Source organism: Ostrinia nubilalis, chromosome 13 (genome assembly GCF_963855985.1).
Source record: "Ostrinia nubilalis chromosome 13, ilOstNubi1.1, whole genome shotgun sequence".
Taxonomy (NCBI): Eukaryota; Metazoa; Arthropoda; class Insecta; order Lepidoptera; family Crambidae; genus Ostrinia; species Ostrinia nubilalis.
In genome coordinates this window covers 4,619,737-4,640,405 of record NC_087100.1, presented here as the reverse complement: position 1 = coordinate 4,640,405, position 20,669 = coordinate 4,619,737, and the positions used below count along the sequence as shown (strand labels likewise).

Here is a 20,669-nt window from a genome sequence, read left to right as displayed (position 1 = left end):
GGCTCAACGCAGAAGTTTGAAAAAAATACCAATGATAGACCTTGATATGTCCAAATTAGTTCAAACATTAGTCATTGATTTGAATGATAAACACCAGTGTAATTCGAAAATCAGATAAAACGGATTTGTGAGTAAACCAGTACTCTTACAATCGAATAAAAAGGTGTAGCATGTACCCTTGGTACACCTTTATAACCACAGTAAATATAAATGATGTGGCTTTGCGCAAAAGAGAGATTTCAAGAAATCTAATTTATTTTAACAGTCTTACTTTCGTGGCCGAATACGCGATTCCCTTATAACAAGGGAACATGGCATACAATGGACAAATTAAAATGTTCCTTGAATAAGCTATCCTGTTAATTTCAGCTTTATATTACGACTTATAAGAAAGTTATCGAACTGCAAAAAAATATCAGGAATTCTTCTATAAGCCGACCAAATTATAAAGGTTACAAAAAAGCGACCGTTCCATACATAAGGCTTGCCATCTTAAATGAACGGTATAATATCGAGGTTTCGTCAGTACAGTTGCGAACAAAGGTGTTTGTGTAGTGTAGTTGAGTTGAGAGGTCAGATTATTGAAATAATAAAACGAACATTTTATTTTTTAAATACATTTTAAAAATAATTTACATTACAGATAACAATGAGAGGATGACATTGCAAGGTGGTGCCAGTCCAGTCTTAAATCCGTTGATATCTGCTGCATCTGCCATGTTTTTGGCTATAAGATTCTTCTATCTTACGGCTTAGACCTTTAGCTACAGACCTTAGACAGTATTTTTGTGAAAATTCTTACGCATGGTGGAGGAAGGGACGCTCTAGACACTCAAGTCTACAAGGAGTCACATCAACTCCAGTTTTAAATCCGTTGACATCTGCTGCATCTGCCATCTTTTTGGTTAGAAGATTCTTCCATCTTGCAGCGTAGACCTTTAACTACAGACCTTAGACAGTATTTTTGTGAAATTTCTTACGCATGGTGGAGGAAGGGACGCTCTAGACACTCAAGTCTACAAGGAGTCACATGAACTCCAGTTTTAAATCCGTTGACATCTGCTGCATCTGCCATCTTTTTTGCTAGAAGATTCTTCTATCTTGCAGCTTAGACCTTTAGCTACAGACCTTAGACAGTATTTTTGAAACATTCTTACGCATGGTGGAGGAAGGGACGCTCTAGAGACTCAAATCTACAAGGAGTCATATGAACTCCAGTTTTAAATCCGTTGACATCTGCTGTATCTGCCATCTTTTTGGCTAGAAGATTCTTCTATCTTACAGCTTAGACCTTTAGCTACAGACCTTAGACAGTATTTTTTATTATTTATTTGTGTCAGTGTGCTCTTCTAAAGAGTGTAAGACGATTGTATGTAGGTACTATTAAAATGTAATTTTAACTCATTGGTTTTGTCTCATATTTGAGGAATGTACTATGTATCATGAGTAGAGTCTTCGTTTAAAAGGATGCGAACGATTTAAATTTCAATAGGTAGACAAAATTGATAATTTTTAATTATCAAAAATTTAAGCTTTCTCCAGTAACACTGATATTATTATACTGTGACTCATCAAAGTCATCATTGTCAAAAATATTGACAAATCGCGAACTGTCACGGCCAAAAAACTGACACGCGTCCGTCCTCCGTAAGCGCCACCGCGCGACTGATTGAGATTGTCCAAGCCGTCATGGACGATTTTTTCCACATTTTTTAACATAGTAACTAAATAAGACGCAATATAAAAATTTCATCCGTTAAAAGCCCTCAAGTTATATCTGAACTTTAGTTTAGTAAAACATTTAGAATCTCAAATCGCTTATTTTAAAAATAAAACCATAAATAGAAAACGAATAGAGGTGACTTTGGGAATTTATTCTATCGAGTCAACTTCATCAAATCGTGTTTCCATCCGTTAATAGCCCTAGAAAATATCCTCAACTATGCCCAATAAAAATCTTAGCCTTTAATTTTACTGTTTAGTACCTCAAAAATGAAAAATGAAAACCTCATTTTCGCCATTTTCTCTGCTACCCGGCCTTTTTTTTTATATTTTAAAATAATCACAGTAGAATATTATTAGTTGCCTTATTTTGTTCTCTCTAGCAATTCATTTCGTATCCAGTTTGTTAAACAAACATTAATTGCTACGACAGTAAATATTACCTTATAGGCAAACATTGAGGATTCTTTGGAATTAAGGAGTTTCTTGGAATTGTATTCGTAAACGAAATAAAAACACACAACAGCGATTAATTAACAATAATCAACAAGGACAATATAAACAAATGAGAATAATTAAAATAAAATAAGTAAGATAATTCTGCTCTGGTTGTTGTAATTGTATTGCTATTTCATTATTTTGTATTAAGTAGAGCAATGCGTTAGTTTGTTGTTGGAAACTGTACAATTAAAACAGCAAACACGAGTATTGCGAACTAAAACAACTGCTTCGGTCGCTTTGAACAATTTCAATTACCTATACTTGAGATGTATTATTGAAGCACTCGAATTCCAATTCGCATACGAATCTATATCATTACTAAATTGTACATTATCCTTGAATACCCAAGGATATATTCTGACATCCATCATTAAAAAAACCCTCACATACAAAAGCTAACTAAGCCATAAGGTCAGCTATTTAATATGGCGAACCTTTTTGTCCAATTACGTACTTATTTGTGAATATTTATGTAGGGCATGATATTTATAAGAGCTTAATAGTTAATCGAACCTAACTGGTCATCTATAATATAAAAATGAATCGCAAAATGAGTTGGTAAGCGCATAACTCAACAACGCCTGGACCATATTTACCAATTCTTTTTTTTTAATGTTTAAATGTCCAAGAATGGTTATTACGGCGAGAAAAAATCGAATAATTTCCGGGAAAACCCTAAAAACAGCCCTTTTTTCACGGGGGCAAAGCCGCGGGCGGAAAGCTAGTAATTAATAAACTTATTGAATTTAACCAATTCTTGCATCGTATGCGACTTGTGCAATTTCGTACGCTTCCAAAATAAGTTTCTTGGCTTGACTGAAGTAGAATTTCAGTAAATAGGTCGTCGATTGGTTTTCAATGTAACCAAACACATCCTCTAGGGAGAGCTCTCAAATGCCGAGATAGTCCCTAGTGATCGATCTTTTGTCTTGACAAATTACTCCTTTAACTTTTGCTTGTAGAGAGATTTGATCTCGACGAAAAATAAAGCTAGGTAGAGTCGCTTCTTTACTCGTGTGGGTTGTAATAACTGAGGTCAAAGTGCCTGTGATCCTTTATGTGAACCTTCATCGTCATTTCACAGGACGTCCACTGCTGAACATAGGCCTCCCCCAATTATTTCCATATTGACCGGTTGGTAGCAGCCTGCATCCAGGTAGCAGGAATACCTATATGAAGTCGTCGGTCCACCTTGTGGATGGAAGTCCACGCTTTTCTCGTATGGGTTGAAATAATTGAGGTTACTAGTACCTGTGAACATTAATTAACCTTAGGGTTAATTAATCAGTCATATTTATTCAGCGAATATCGATTCTACTATCTACACTCGACAGCAAATAAATCGCACCACCCGCGACAAGCACTTTCAAACGTATGCATCCCCACTTCACACCAATATTGGTACCATGCAAAAGCCTAGTTCTAAACTTCATTTCATTATAGGAAAGGTTTTTACCCCAAAAATGTTTCTTTAGAAGGATCCAGAGTCACTTCTTCAAAAAATAGATAGTTACGCTTGAGCCAACTTTTATGGCTATAAAACTGTTAAGTTGGGATTAATCGCTATCCATCTGTTAAAGAGGACACGTGTGATCATTATTTGGTTTTATAACCATAAAATTTGGTCTAATTGATCCCAGAGGTGAGCCCAAAGTGAGGTCTTTTTTCAAGTCACATTTATGGTATATGTTAATCATTTATTAAGAAATTAAATGTGTTTTTCTTTAAGGATATTTATTGGGCTTTCAAATAACACCAATATTGTTGGGGCACCATTATTGTGTCAAAAGAAAATCTTTAAAGTTCGCGTCGCGGGTGGTGCGATTTATTTGCTGTCGAGTGTATATCATTTAATCAAACTTGCACAATTACATAGAGTGCTTAATAGATTGAAGATTGTATTAGACTATCTACTATCTAAGCTCTCCTTGAATAATTGATGTACTTAATAGGTGTTTACATTTACACCACAATTAGCATATTACTGTGTCTCTGAGTTACCTAACGTGTGTGGGAGTGATTCGGTTACCTTTAAAGATGGTCTGCATTATCATATCAAAGTTCTACCCACGCCTTCTACAAATATCTTATTAACAAACACATCGTAAGGTAAACAAATGAACTTATTAAGGTTACAGGAATGCGCTGGATGCAGGCCGCTGCTAACCGGTCAATCGTTACCTCATTGGAAGAGGCCTATTCAGCTGTTTGAGACTTTCACTGGAGTACTTTATAGCTTTAACCTTTATTACACAGATTTTAATATTCACTAACTAGTATGTTTAATTTATTTCGAAATGCACAAAGGTTAGAAGCGCAGATCTATTTACGTAAGTAGGAACGTTCTGATTGCAATTCAGTGTACTAAATACACACTCCTCGTAACGGTTATATTCGTATTTAACCTGAAGTTTCTAATGGGACCCGCCCGAATTTCATTAGATTTGTGAGGCAAAAACTTCAATATTCAGCACGTATTAATATTAGTTGAAAACACAATTAAATCCAACCAGTCGCATTGTGAACCACGATGTAGTTAGATTCGGTAACGGCTACGGGACTGCAGAGGTATAGTTAAATAACTAAAGTCTTTAAATACGATAGTCATTTTATTTTCTGCTGTTTTTGATAGCTCTATGATAAAATAATACCAGCGCAATACTCTGTGGGAGAAGCTACTTTTTCATGAACGCTTGTTATATGCTAAAATTTTTCCACAAAATGTTACCGTAGGATTAAAATTGCAGAGAATGTACAGTACTTTAATAGAGATCGCATAAAGATTATTAAAAAGGCAGCCACTAAGTCCGGATGAGCTCGGATTATGTACGATACGACCGGCATCCGCCTTCGGAACCACCCCATGTAGATACGGTAGGCTAAATTTTTGGATTAATAAATCATACTGTAATTTGCGTCTGCCCGCGACTTCGCCCGCATAGATTTCAGCCCGTGGCGGATTTACACCCGTATTTACATTACTATGAGGTCTCACAGTGCGTGTGGACGCACAGGGTGACACACGAACCAATCACAGAGCTCTATTCAACGCTGTGCTTTCGATTTGATGCTACACTGAAGCATGCATCGTTTGTGAATACGGACGTTAATTTCACTATTACATGGATTTTAATTTGTACAACTCTATTAATTAGCCCAAGATTATTTTTATTACCAGTGAAAGTCCAGTCCATTCAGATATGAACGGCAACAAACAGAGACAGTTACAAGTATTTTTGCTAAAAAGCTAAAATTATCTTGACAATACTCGCATCAGAACAAATTGAACGTTGTTGGGAGTTACCCGCATACAGTAACCGAATATCGTGACTGGTATTTTCAAAATGTTAATGTAGTATTGTATGCTGTTATTTTCAAAATTGCGTGTAATGTGCTTACTACATCTATTTCTACTATGCCACGGCTTGTAGGTACCTTGATGGGACCTATTGCGGACTTATATTTAGAAATGGCTTTGGAAACTGGAATTCGCCCTTCTTTATCTTAATAGTCGTCCTCAAAGAAAAGTATGATATAAAAAGTCAGGGATTTTCCAGACATTTTCCATGCTTTCGGGAACTTGAATGCTTTTGTGTGATGTTTTATTCTTGAGGAGGTGGCGGAGTGTATTGAGTACGATGATAAAAATATCTAACGACTTTGAAATTTTCGGAAATGGTAGCTATAAAGAGATTATGGATGAAGTTTGTTTACATATCAATTCCTTTTTTCTTTGATACAGGTTTTAAGCCTTATTTTTTGGACAACCACTGAGATTTTAAGTATTTTCAAGTGACAAAATGAATGCTAGTCCGAAACCAACGGTATCACCACCTACAACAAATCGTGTTAAAGAATTCAGAGGGTTATTTTTAGTTTAGTTAACCTTTATTGCCGTTCTATTTGAACTCTTTAGATTACGACTTTAACGATATTTATTACAACTCATGTAGCATCTTAAAGTGAGAGGTCTTACAATAAAACCTACTTATAAAATAATAACAGCTACTCTAACTAACACCAGTATTCACAAAAGCTGCAACGCTATGCGAAGTCGAACGCACAGCGTTGAATAGAGCTCTGTGATTGGTTCGTGTGTCACTCCGATACTCGAGTTTTGAAATGAATAGGTTTTTGAGACCCTACACTGTGAGATGCTACTACGCTGGATGCAGGCCGCTACCAATCGATCAACGTGGAAAGCATTAGGGGAGGCCTATGTTCAGCAGTGGACGTCCTATGGCTGAAATGATGATGATGACACTGTGAGACCTCATAGTAATGTTTGTGAATACGGGTGTAAGAGGTCTCAAACTCTCAAAATCCTTGTTCTCAGGTGACATCTTCGTGCTGGTCTTCGCCATGGACAGCCGGGAGTCCTTCGAGGAGGTGATCCGCCTCCGGGAGCAGATTCTGGAGACCAAGGCCAGTGCTACCAGTGGGGGCAGCCGGGGGAAGAGACAGGCGCCCAGGGTGCCCATGGCGATCGCTGGCAACAAGTGCGATCGGGAACTGAAGTGAGTTATGGTTTATTTCTATGCAGCATCATTTTAACATAGTGATATAGAAACATTTACAAGACATGTATCCTTACGCCCGTATTCACAAATGATACTTGCATAAGTGAAGCAGCAAATCGAACGCACAGCGTTGAATAGAGCTCTGTGATTGGTTCATGTTTTACCCTGTGCGTCCACGCGCACTGTGTGACCTCAAAGTAATGTTTGTGAATACGGGCGTTAATCTGTTGAGATTTAAACGATGGTTATCGTTTTTATACCTACTTAACAGTTACAGTTTAACAGTCCCACTATTGCTTCGGCGGTCGCCAAAGGACCTTACTATACAAATACCCTCATTTTGAGATTTTAAAATTTTAAATCTATTTATTATAATTTAATCATTATTACCTACTAAATTCAGTATTATTTTTAGTTTGCTCTCGGTTGAGTTTTCGTTTTATTTCGGGGTAAACTAATTACAAAATAACCATTGTATTAATAAAACGCAACTTAGTTAGGCACTGCCTAAGCGTTTTTGAGCTGGTGATATTATAATAATATTTTAGACATTTCTGATAAACGAAATATTATAAACTTCAAACAGTGATAAGAGCACTTTAGGATATCAAAGATTATCTGATTTTATCAACACATAATTGTAAAACCACAGACACCCTGATTCGAATCCGCAACGGTTTCCATTAGTGCCAGACAGAATCGATTTGCGCCAATGATATTATATAAAAACAAAAGCAGATATGTTATAAGCGCTTGCGCTGTGAATACTCAAATACGTCCCAATTGGGACGTCTTGTGTTTAGTCTTCGTGTGGCCTGCGTCGTGCGCAATCGCGTGCGTACCACACCGTAAGTTCCTGTTCTTACCAAAATAAATAAAAAATGCCATCGTGTGTGTTTCGAAAGTGTACCAATTATGACTCTAAAGTAAACAAAATACAAGGGATCTCTTACCACATGTGATTATGCAAAATTATTTAGTATTTATATTTTCAATTATTTATGCAAACAATCAAGACGCCATGCGCCATGTTCAAGTTAAGAAAGAGAAAGCGATCTTGTTTTGACGTTAGAGCGATAAGGATGCGTGCGCTGCGGACATAGATTAGTTAGTGCAGAATCGTTAAAACTATAGCTATCTCTTTCATTTGCGTGCTATTTCGTATCTTTTGTTTCACTTATCAGTTACATTTGTCAATGTGTGCAATTTGGAATAGCTCGGCACGGATTCAAATCGTAATTTCTATGAACGTAACATATCTATAGTTCTTTAATATCATTGATTTGCGCCCTATTGTGGCGGGCATCATCGCACTTCGCGACGTTTTCTTTGTGATAGTTTGCGTTGTAGGATAAACGTTATTTTAGTCAGCATTTTTCAAAGTGTTTGTTTTGCGCTCTAATATTTGTCATGTTTTAAACTTTTGCTTTAATTTTGACGCGGGTCTCTTACTTGCATTCAAACAATTCATATTGAATAATAAGAGCTGCTTTCACCAAGAACTAAATAGGATTACTCGTATTAAATAATCTATCATCAGACGAAGTTAGCTCGTGGTGCTCGTATGCGAATGCTTTTTAAAAATAAACCTGTCCCCTTGTTTTTACATGGGAGTGCTATATGATTCCATCTTTTGTTGCCAGAACTGTCCAACCCGAAGAAGCAGTCACTTACTGCACAACCCAGGATTCGGCTTGCGTCTTCGTCGAGACGTCGGCCAAGAAGAACTACCAGGTCGACGACCTTTTCTACGAGCTCTTCGTAGTCGCCAACTTACCCCTCGAAATGGCTCCCAACCACCACAAGCGGGTCAGTACAGCCTTTGGCAGTCCTTGCACGCTGCCGCCTACCAGTAGCCAAAGCAATAGAAGTAAGAAATGCACGCTGTCCATAAAGAGAAGATTGTCAGACGCCTGCGGCGTGGTCGCTCCCAATGTCAGGAGGCCCAGCATCAGGACAGACCTGATGATCATGAGAACAAAGACTTGTGCCAAAGGCGAGAGCGACAGTGCCAGCGGCAGTCCCAAGCTCACCCTCAATCGGTTGGTCAGGTCTAACCCCCAAACCGATAAGCGATCTTGTGTCATTCAGTGAAGTGTTAATATTGAACAATTTACAGAAATTCAAGGCTTTTACGCCTGAGGTATTTTTGAGACAGGTGCTATTCTAACCATCTGAGAGTGGAAATAAAGGCCCTTTGGAAAATCGGATAGGTACAACGGCGAAGTTGAATACCCCATTAGAGTTAAATTAAGATAACTTACTTTATGGAGTCAATCAAATAAATTGCTACAAATTACATAATTCCTCGAGTTTTCTCGGAACCGACAACAAAACTTCAATTCAAATTGAGATTCTATGTGAACTAAAGCAATACTAAGTACAGAGACAGCACATCAGCCTATACGATTTTTTTGAAACATAACACCTATTGCAATCACTTAAGATGATGCGACGTTAGATTGATGTGCCATCATTCGTACATTAACATACAAAGGTACCTATTGTTCTGCAGCTGAAGAGTGACGATTAATGAGAACCGGAATGTTTACCTTGTTGCTTAAAGGAATAGCGGTGTTATATACATATATAACGTATGTTGTCGAGCTTGGAATGTGCTATGTAAAGATATGTTTAATCTACTATATAATACGTTATGTACTCTGTTTCCGAATATTGGTTTGGCCTCCTTGAGCTGTTTCATATCATATTGCTACTGTTGATATCTAACGAAATTTTAAACTTATCATTGTTGAAATGGGACCAAAATATCAAAATTGTGCTCATTTCCTTACTGTTTGGAATAATACTCTTTATGTAAAATAAAATATATTCTGAACGAATGAAATTCATTTGGACTGTTACAAGATACATTTCAATTTTATCTGATGTTGTAAAATTGAATTATTTTCGTTATTGATCCTGAATGCCAATTTCCTACTTAAATCTTATTATTGTACTCGTCTATACTTACCTAACGGTACCTTTTGTATCTACCCTTTTATCTATATTTCATGTCTGTAAGTAATGCTAATAAATGATTGTTTTTATTATGTCTTATTTTTCCTTATTGATACCATGATTTCCTTACATCTCAATTTGTAACTTCGTAATATTTTCCTACGCTGTTCGCATCAAATGTGAGCACAGGTAGGTATTTGAGTGTAGGTACTGTTTGATACATAATAAGTAGGTTGTAGTATGGACCATCGCTTCTCATAGACATCTTTAGATTTAGATGGATGCAATTTTAGATTCAAGATGTTGGCGATATGGAAAATTACATAGGTACTACTTATTTATCGTAAATATTAAAAAGTTTAGGTATTTTTACTCCGTTCAGTAAGCCTTGTTACAATGTGGTTCATAAAAATAAAACATTATCCTGTTATTGAAGCCTTTGAAGCCTTTTGTTTATTTATTTATTTAAAGCCCTGAAGCCGCTTCCATAATATCACAGCCAAAATTCAACCTTCAGTAAATATGCAACCGAATACCTATCCGCTGTCTGCTCTTGACACAGTGGCGGCGTAAGGCGTAGGCGACGTGGGCCACCGCCTACGGCCTCGCGGAACAAGGGGCCTCGCGCATCAAAAATTTTGAAAAAATGTATACAAGGTGGAGATGACAATATCACAATACGACAATAAATGCAAACATTGACTATTAAATATAAATTCTTGATAGCTAAATAATGTAGTTAAAAAAATATATTTTTTTCCAAACAAATTCAGCCATAATCAGACACAAAATTAAGCAACAACACGGTTTTAAGTGACGAACATTATTCTTTGGCGCAATATTCCTTTAAAAATAATCACTGAATCAAGAAATCAGAAACTGTCAATGAATAGACCGTTGACCCGTTTTTTTTTTTTTTTTAAATAAAATCCGTCTTCAGGTCGCCACAGAACAAGGCCTCGCGAAATCTGTCTTGCCCACATCAAATTTAGGTCTTGCCCCGCCACTGTCTTGACAAATACTATCTACACATCTGAATAAGCCCGAAGTAGTTCAAGGTCAAAAGATCACGTGCAAGAATCCTTCAAGGGCTGAAGGTGTCACCATTTTGAACTGCGCAAAAAACTGCGATAATGTTCTTCCATCGAGTTGGATACCGTCGCAACAGCCAATAAATATCCAGGACAAAGCGGCATAACGTTTTTATTGTTTTCCCAACATTCCTCCCGGTGCTGGGACTAGACATTATTTGTACCCGTAAAGATATTTCTTCGTTTATATCGCTTTTTCTTATGATGCGCTAGAAATGGCTACCATTACGTAGGCGTAGATAGGTACTTTAGCCCGGTTTATTTGGTAAAAGGTAAGTATTTTATCTAAGCGATAGGCTTTGTAAGGATTTGAGGGAGGCGTCTTTTACATCAATATTATGTTGTTTCATAACCGCCCGTAAATTGAGGTTTTGTTCCGGCACAGTCAGCGTCAAATAGTTGGTGTTCTACCTTATTCCAATAATTGCAATAAAGACGTGTTGCGAACGTATTGGCTACTTTGTGTGTCACGAACAATTTGATGCTGACTTTAATGTGAGCAATAAATTAATACAGTTAAAATATGAAATACTCGTATGTCACCGAGAGGTACCAAATAGGTTGAAGATTATTTGAAGTTTAAAATTATTTTTACAGAAACAAATAACTACACGTTTACATGTTACTACGCAGCTAGTACGTAAGCAAACACAAAAGAAAATTGGCCCTTGCAAAAGAAAATATAGAAGTACTTATTATAACATGAAATTGGTTTTCTTTGTTTCACGCAACACGGCTTCACATTTTATAGTGTAAATTCAGTGTAAAATAAAATAATCCCGCTGGAATCTATATGGAAATGAGTTTTTTCAGAAGTGTGGGACCATAGTGAAATAAGAAACAGTAGGATTAGGCTACATGGACAACGTAAAAGGGAATGAGAAATTGTAGGAAAAGAGTGATTTTGATGCTTTTATTTCGCCTGGCCCGCAAAATTATGGGAACAAAGAATTAAGAATATCTAATCAAGGTATCTTATGAGTGGGGATAATTATGAATTTAGTCTGTTAAAGCACATCTTCATCGTTTACCACCGATACGAGTAAGTCCAAGGAGCGCTAAAAGTCTTTTCAAACTTTTTTCTTCTAGGCACTGTCAATTATCTTCTTGAGGTCATCAGTCCATCGACATAAGTTCGCTCTATACTATGTTAACCAAGACGTGGATCTTTCCTATTCAAGGATGCTACATTTCAGATTTAGGTCAGATGAATTTGGAAGACGTAGCGTGGGCAGGCCTCCTACTAGGTGGACCGACGATCTGATATGCGGGCAGCGCAGGACCGTTTATTGTGGAAAACCTTGGGGGAGGCCTTTTTCCAGCAGTGGTCGTCATATGGTTGAAACGAACGAACGAAGATGAATTTGTTTAATAGTACCTACCTACGCACTTTTGCAAATATTTCTTTCTACAGCGGTATGAGAGCTGGCATGAATATCCATTATTTAGAGGCGATGTGTTATTGTGACGTCACTTAAAGTTTTTTTGCTGTGGTAGCGGTGAAATCCCGGTGCACGCTACACCGTGGTTAATGGGAGGCAAAAAATAAATCCGCGTTTTGCATGCAAGAGCGGACGCCTGATTCAATGCGCGCGAATGTTGTAGCCACTTGCGCTAATTTAATGGACATTTTGTTCTGGTAAATTACTTTTAAAAATTAAATTACATACTACACAAAATGACAACAGTTCTTTTATTCGTTTCAGCTAAATGACGTCCACTGCTGAACAAAGGCCTCACCCAAAGATTTAGCAGGTCCTGCTCGGCCCGCATCCAGGTACTTCCGGAGAAGTTATTGTGCCTGTGAATATGCAATGAAATCAATACTAGATTTTCACAATGTAGGTATTAACATTATGATAATAATGTTCAAAACACAAGAGTTTAACAAACATTAATTTTAAAGTAACAAATAACAAACAACGCAAAACTTTAACATAATTACCTCAGATAAACGTCCTTTGCTTGCTGTATAACAATTAACCGTCCTGTATTCTGAAAATATCACACTACACAGGCAACAACTGGCAACAACATTGCAAGTTGGAAATAATTCATAATAGGTAGCACGCGTTCGCGTAATTTTAACATAAATTTTATTATTGGCTGGCTGAAAAGCTAACGCTTTATTATGTTTAAAAAAAAAACATTTTATCGTTTTTCTTTTGTTTTTGATGTTGATGCCAAACAAAGGACAAGCTAAAATAATTCTAGGAATTTGAGCTCTTGCTTTACACGTCGCGTAGTAGCGGCTATAAAAATGGTGTCAACTCTTTTGAGCCACGAATTATTATTGCGATGATAATCACAGTGTGCAAGTGTGTTTGTGTGTGAAAGTACTTAAGATAAGATATTATGTTCTTTATCTATTACGAGGATTCCCTGAGAAGCAGGTTATGCATCTTACCTGATGGAAAATGATGTAAATTCAGAGTAGCACATATTGTATTTCCCTATCTAATAATTAATTATATCTTGTACCTACTATACATGACATTATTATTATTCTACATGACAGGCTTAGCCTAGCGTAGAAATCTCAGTTACTTTATGAACTGAAGCGTATGTCGGTACAACCTTAGCATTAAACGGGTCTTTAAGGAAATGTATGTACAACAATGCAATGTAAGCAATGTAAAAAATGTTAAAGTTGTTAAATAAACTTTTATTATTATTATTATGTTTGTACGCTTTGGAGCTCACGGGTCAGAAGTGGCCCGGTCCTTTATAAGGCTTGCGTGGGGATACAGATCCAACACGTAGAGGCCGTTTTAAGCGCAAAATAATCGACAAAAGTGAAAGTGGTGCACATGCTGGATCTAGTCTCTGACTATATCATGGGATGTAGTCAGAGACCATCCCCAGCCTGTGCACAGGAGCTATTGCAGTTATTGGAGAATGGACTAGGGTTATGGATGAAGGATGGATGGACTGGTTACTGGGCTATGGATGGAGACTACGGGACACCTGCCTGGTTCATAGTCTCGGACTGAAAAAATGGCAGGCGGTGACTAGCCAGCGACTAAATGGGCCCCCCCTGGCGTCATGGGTCGTATAGACCGGACTGAGGGGCAACATTGGCGTCTGCCAGCTCAGGGGTGTAGAGAGGTGTGCTGCGCTTTCTCCGAAGTTACTCGCGGCGTTATGCCCTTTAACACTTCCACCCCTGGAGCATATAGCTCTAGCGACTCCACTCTGGCCGGCCGGTTAAGGCAAGCCAGAGGTGAAAGTCCTGCAGACCCTCTCGGTTTCCACTTCGGCAAGCCGAAGACGAGGGTCTTGACCGACTCTCGGGAGCACTCGGATTAACAACTGGCCCCGTAGTGTCGCTACTCACCAACAGCTCGCCACAATGATTATATCATAGATACTAGCCACTACTAGAGTGGTACTAGCTAGCTTATCCTGTGAATAACAATCGATTGTACGAACTAACTAGTATTATTTAGGACTCGGAGCTCGGAGGCGAATTTTAAGGAAAATAGATGCGATCACAATAGATCAGTAGGTACCGGTTGCAGTGATACTAGGACTTTATTGAACTAGAATATCCGCTCAACACAAATAAAAAAAAATATTCTGGCGTTGTACTAAAAATATAAAAAGTTTTAGTAGTAAATCTTCCAAATGGCATCAGATATTGGAAGCCACGCATCGTAAAGCAGCTGTTAAATAAATGGGGCAGCGGTGAGGAGCTGAATCTAGAACCACTTTAGGTGAGGGTATTTTAAAGGACCTAATGTATCTACGTGATCGAAAGTTGTAGGAAATGGAGCAATACAGCCTAAATGCCTGCGTTTTCGAAAATTTCCGAGCATATATCGCCCGTATACACAAAAAACTATGAGGTCTCACAGTGCGCGTGGACGCACAGGGCGACACACGAACCAATCACAAAGCTCTAATCAACGCTGTGCGTTCGTTTTATTTGCTTCACTTGAGCAAGCATCGTTTGTAAATACGGGCGTAGGTATGTGTCTACTTAGATAGGTGGATAATTTTACAAAAAAGTGTTATAAATTCACAAAAACATTAATTGTTAAATTACTACTTACTATAAGTACCTACCTACTACATGTTAGTTACGTATGTCTGTATTCGTTTTTAATGACAAAACAACCTATATTTTTACTATTTCTATAAAAGGGACAAATGGTTTTCATCATAAAAATGTTTTAATATTGTCATGTGACATGCAATCAAATAATTTTATTATTTTAATTGGAGGGTGAAATGTATCAATTGATTAGTACCTACCTATATAGTTTTTACGTAATTAATAGATATGTCATTCTAGCAAAAGCTTGCCAAAATTTTCCACAGATTAAGAAAAGCGCCAATAGACTTTCACACCAGGGTTTATTAATATTAATAATATTACTATTAATATTTATAGCCACCTACACTATTGCGATACCACTCAGGTAACTAAGTTTTTAAGGACATGTTTATGTAATTTACACTATTACAAATTGCATAGCTGGGCATTAACTCGTCTCTAATCCGTTAATCGTTAATTAACGAAGTTAACATTTCTATTAACGGATAACTTGCGTTAAATTATCCTAAGTCCGTTAATCGTTAATCCAGTACCTACTATTTACCAAAAACATACAGCAGACACGCTAAAAACGCGTTCTGATAAGTACGTTCGGGCTTCGAGAACTTCCAGAACCCAAAACAACAGTTTTTGTAACCAGTAGCCCTAAGATGCGTGCCGTGATAACTTTTATCGACGTCAAAATGTATGGAGAAAATCGATAAAATGACGTGATAACCGCTTATCGCGGCGCGCATCTTAGGCCTACTGATCACCAACGCAACAATGTAAAAAATGCATTTTTTTATTTATTTACAACTGAATTTAAGACCAGTTTTCCTCAACTGATTGAGCTGGGTATACTTATGTATGTATGTTGACAATGCAATGTTATAGTACCATTGAGCTGGTTTGATGATGGCGTCAAGAGGTGGCCATAGAAACTCCTAAATGAAACGGCGGAATTGCATCGAATTTGGGTTCGTTGGATTTGTCATTTTGAGCACTTTAGTACTAGATGATGTCCAGGGTCCTGATGATGGAGTCAAGAGGTGGCCATAGAAATTCCTAAACGAAACGGTGGAAACTTATCGAGTTTGGGTTTGTTGGATTTGTCTTTTTGAGCACTTTGGTGCTAAATTGTATTGTAATTTGTACCAAGGCTCTGAGATTGAGATACAACTAAAATGTATAATAAAAGCTTTTATTCTGAAATGCAGTTGAACTAAAACGAAAAAAATAATTGTACTTATGCAAGGTTCAAATAATTTCGAAAACTTGTAGCGCAAACATAAAAGAGGAATTAATTCCATGCGCGATACAAGCTTTCGAAATTATTTGAACCTTGCATGCAATATTTTTTTTCGTTATTATCACGTGTTAACGGATTAACGATTAACGTTAACTTGCGTTAAATCATCCGAAATGTAACGTATTAACGTTTAACGAAGTTAATTTTTTTAGTAACGATTTAACGATTAACGAAGTTAACTATTTGATTAACGGTGCCCAGCTATGACAAATTGTCACTTAGTATGTAATAAATAATTTTAATTTGAAAAAAAAAACAATCAAGACTTCTTCCTCTTACGCACGACACTTAGATTAATAAAACCTAGATGGATAGTCTTCATGTTATAGTCAAACCTCGAAGTTCCGGCACTCCTAGGTTTGACTAGTCAATCCTCAGGTCTGACTAGAAGTCTTAGTCAAAGCCCAAACATTTCGGCCTTTGACTAAAGAATGTTAGTCAAACCTAGGAGTAACTAATTTGGTCAGGCAAACGTCGAAACTCAATTTGATGAAATCGGGGTTTGACTAGTCAAACCTCAATTAAGACTTTAAAGTAAACTATACTTCATTCTGTTCTGATATCTAACTTATTACACGTTTACACGTTATTGTTTACACGCGCAGCTATCTCTTTAGGTGAAGGTACGAGTAACTAAACTTATTTACTGTTGTGTTTATCAGTGTTTCTAGACCGATCTTTAAATTACTAATTTTTAGGGTTCTGTACCTTAGAGGATAAAGAGTTAAAACGAGACCTTTTATTACTATGATTTCGCTGAATTTTGACTGTCACCAGGCTCGTACTTATCTCATGAATCATTCTCAAAATATTTAATTATTTATTCACTTTAAAAATAAATAATTCAATAATAAATTAAATGTTTCATGGGGGGCTTCTTTACAGCAAACGTGACTTTTTAAAGTTTTCTGCCCGATATTAAGACGTAAACAGGTGAACCCTTGAATATTCACATAATATTTAGTTGCATATTATCTACTTTAAAAATAAATCATAAAATTAAAATAAAATAAATATTTAAAGACTCCCATGCAACAATAAAAGAGTCGCACGGAACCCTTCGTGAGCGAATCCGACTCGCACTTGGCCGGTTTTCTATTAGCCGTCAACTTTTGACTGAGTCTGACAGTCGTTTCTAGGATTGACTAGGCAAAGCCCGATACAGGTTATTTAGGTTTCGACGTTTGACTGAACAGTTTAGGCACTTCTAGGTTTGACTTAGTCAAAGGCCGAAATAAGAATTCACTTCGGGGTTTGCCTGAAGGCCTTGGTCAAACCTAGGATAAACCAGTCATTCCGCGAAGAGACTGCATATCGTCCTTTGACTATGACATTCATACAAACGCTTCGTCAAGAGTGAGGCAAAAATCTTATGTCATTAGTGTCAATTTTGTTGGGGAGTGTAGACAGTGAAGGCGATTTTCCCGAAAGTAGGGAAATTTTTAATACGTTTTTAATTATTTTATAATTAACAAAAACAAAACGCATCATGTAATGTACTTACTTATTTATTGAATTCAAAGTACCTACATAATTACAATAAGATAAATCGACTTAAAAGTCTCGATTTCATAAAAAAGGAAGTGTATTTGTACGGCGAACAATTGGGAAATAAATTTTCTTGTTACTGGTATCATTCCCGTATTTAATTTTTGAAAGCCAAATTCAAGAAAAATACGCGTCGAATCGTAGTACTTACTTATGAAATGTAACACTGGTCACTTTCTTTCGTTTTTCTGATGTATTTAGACACCCTTTCACAGCACAAACCGTCTTAATTAATTAAAAGTCGTCGGACGTGTTTACCAATTTTTCACTTTGACAGTTCATGTGACGTTTACGAGTGAGCCATTCAGGCTCACTAAAATCTGCCTCACCTTTCGTGCACTGACTATCTATCTAGGTTTTATTAATCTAAGGCACGACATTAAAATCCCAACTTGAATGAGGATCAGTACTACCTAACGTTCTTATTTGTGAATGCAGATTTATAGGGATAAATAAAAATCTTTAATCTACAGTCCAAAAATTTTTGTGATACGACAAAAATTGACGGAGATAAGGCAAAATTTATATTGCTGGTATTACTAACGAAGTTCACTGACCCCCCGCGCGGGGCGCGGTAACGCTTACGTCACAAGGTCGGTCGATCGCGCCAGTTAGCCGTTGGCAGCGGTAAGGCGCGCAGTGTTTTGTTAGTAATTGTGACTTTGAAATAAATTAAGTCTCCGATTTGTGTTTAATTTTATAGTGTCGAAATGTATAAATATTGTATGGTGCCGAAATGTATAAGCACAACTATTAAAACGCCAGAAAAACTGTTTTTTTGCGTGCCTAAAGACCCAAAACTTCGCAAGAAATGGTATTCTCTCGCAAAAAGAGATGTTAGAATTCCACCCAATTCCCAGACTACAAGATATTGCTGTGAAGATCATTTCGATGTACGTATCTACATACCTATTATTTTGGCGCAAGTAAAACTATGCGGGAAATTGATCAAAAAGTATAGTAAAGCGAACTTCGGTTAGTATCGCCATGCGTCGTCCATACTTCGGTGAGTGGGCTCGCGCTTCGTTGCAGTCAATCTCCCCCCGACCCGCGCGTATTATGCGGGAGACAGGGACGTACTCGAGCTAAAAGTAAAGAGTGAATTATATTTTTTTGTCATTTACACACCTTACAGTGGAGCATTTATGTATCTGCCTCAGTTTAGTTGCCTTATTGTTAGAAGTAAATAAATTAATACTTAAACATTTTTATATTACAGTTGGAAGAAGATATGGAAAATTACGTAAAGTTTAAGTTGGTTGGAGGAAGGCTTAAACTGAAGAAGGGAGTTTTGCCTCATAAGTTTGAATGTCAGAAGCCTCAAAAAAAGAAAATTATAAGAACCGGTTTCAAAAAACGACAGGACATAGAATATTTGGAAAGACTTTTAAGTAGAGATATTGGACACGAAGACCTGTCATTACACCCCATTGAAGAAGTAAAGTGTGAACCAGACATAAATATAAATATCCAAAACAGTGATCCTCTTATCACACCTGAAGAAATAGAGGAATTATCGAAAAACAATGAAAGGGGTCAAAAATCACAAGCAGTGCAGGTGCATCCAAAAATGAAAAATAAATCTACTAATACGCCAATCAAATGGAAACAGCCAATAGAAAAAAAAAGTAATTCGTAAAAATCTTGATCTAAACGTTTCCTTTACGATCAGCAACTCAAACTCAAATTAATTATTAGTTCTTTTGGTGTTAATGTTGATATCGAGTCGACTGATTTAGAAATAATAAAAATAATTAACAATAACGTTTTCAATGAGCATATGCAAAAAGGCGCTCTAATGGCTATATCTCGAGATCCAAAATTACTGATAGGCCTTCCTGCTCATTCGTACATTTGTATTAAACATTTACAGAACTTTACGGTATTATCATCTATTGAAATCCTAGTGACTACGAAAAATCCGATGGCATGACCCAAACTTAATGCTTGCAATACATTTTGGCATCTCTGTTTTAATATTTTAATAAAATTCTCCCAAAAGTTGCACTATGCCTGAATTTTCTTATTATCTGGCCATCAGCAGATGATGTCAGGGAAAACTTGCCGATAGCTTTTAGGAAGCACTATTCTAAAGCGATTTTAATAATCGATTGTTTCGAAATTCAAATCTAGAAACCTAGCAACGCTTCGCACCAAGCGGCTACATGGTCTCAATATAAAAGTTGCAATACGATTAAGTACCTACTTGATTTCAATAACACCTGACAGTTTGATAAACTTTATCTCTGAGGGATATGAAGGGACGACCCCAGACTCAATAATATTTGAAGACAGCGGATTTCTTGACAAATTGCCACAAGGAAGCATTGTGTTAGCTGACAGGGGTTTCAAAAATATTTCCCATTGGAGCAACGTGGTTTGTACACTCCTGAGGCCGCCTAGTGTGAGTTCCAACTCAAAACCTGCAGCAGATGAAGTCTTGTAAACAAAGAGAATTGCTGTTATTAAGACTTCACGTTGAAAGAAGCGTAGGGAAGTTGAGAGACTTTAAAATGATCGGACCTCACGCATGTGTCGATATTTCATGCACACAGATTGGGATAATATTGTAACAATAGCCTGTGATTTAGATAATTTACAGAATCGTCTATTTAGTAATCAAGTTTAAGAATAAAAATGCTTTCTTTTATTTTATAGTTTTATTTAGACAACCTGAACTGAACCTCAAATCTGATTTTATAAATTTTATTTTGTATGAAAATTTAAAATATTTAAATGATGATATCAAATTTCTGACTTTACCATACCATTTTAATGTTATCATGAACTAGTGTCGGCTAATAAACCTATTTATTTACTTAACAACCTGTATAATAAACAATAACAACACAACAAAAATATGAATAAGCATAATGAATGAACAAAAACAACATTCTTTTTATTAAGATTCTATAAACACTTTATTCATTACTCATGAATACGTCCCTGTACTATAAGGCGCAGCTACACGTCAC

General features: G+C 36.8%; 1 protein-coding gene and 1 long non-coding RNA gene across 2 annotated transcripts; both read left to right on the top strand.

The window, feature by feature from the left end:
• The first annotated feature begins 6,562 nt into the window (after positions 1 to 6,562).
• On the top strand, positions 6,563 to 9,074 carry LOC135077128 (GTP-binding protein Rhes-like). The gene is made up of 2 exons (XM_063971690.1): positions 6,563 to 6,740; positions 8,387 to 9,074. Exons 1-2 carry the CDS (start codon positions 6,586 to 6,588, stop codon positions 8,835 to 8,837), a joined length of 606 nt encoding a protein of 201 aa, XP_063827760.1. The 5' UTR covers positions 6,563 to 6,585; the 3' UTR covers positions 8,838 to 9,074.
• A 9,246-nt stretch (positions 9,075 to 18,320) lies between these two features.
• LOC135077127 (uncharacterized) lies at positions 18,321 to 20,344 on the top strand. The gene is made up of 2 exons (XR_010258402.1): positions 18,321 to 18,587; positions 18,914 to 20,344. It is a non-coding gene; the product is annotated as an uncharacterized LOC135077127 (long non-coding RNA).
• Positions 20,345 to 20,669: the final 325 nt, after the last annotated feature.

Excerpts from the sequence above, each read along its gene's own strand:
- LOC135077128 (XM_063971690.1), top strand. The coding sequence starts at position 6,586 with ATGGACAGCCGGGAGTCCTTCGAGGAGGTGATCCGCCTCCGGGAGCAG. Across the intron at positions 6,741-8,386 it reads AAGTGCGATCGGGAACTGAA|AACTGTCCAACCCGAAGAAG; the intron begins GTGAGTTATGGT and ends TTTTGTTGCCAG.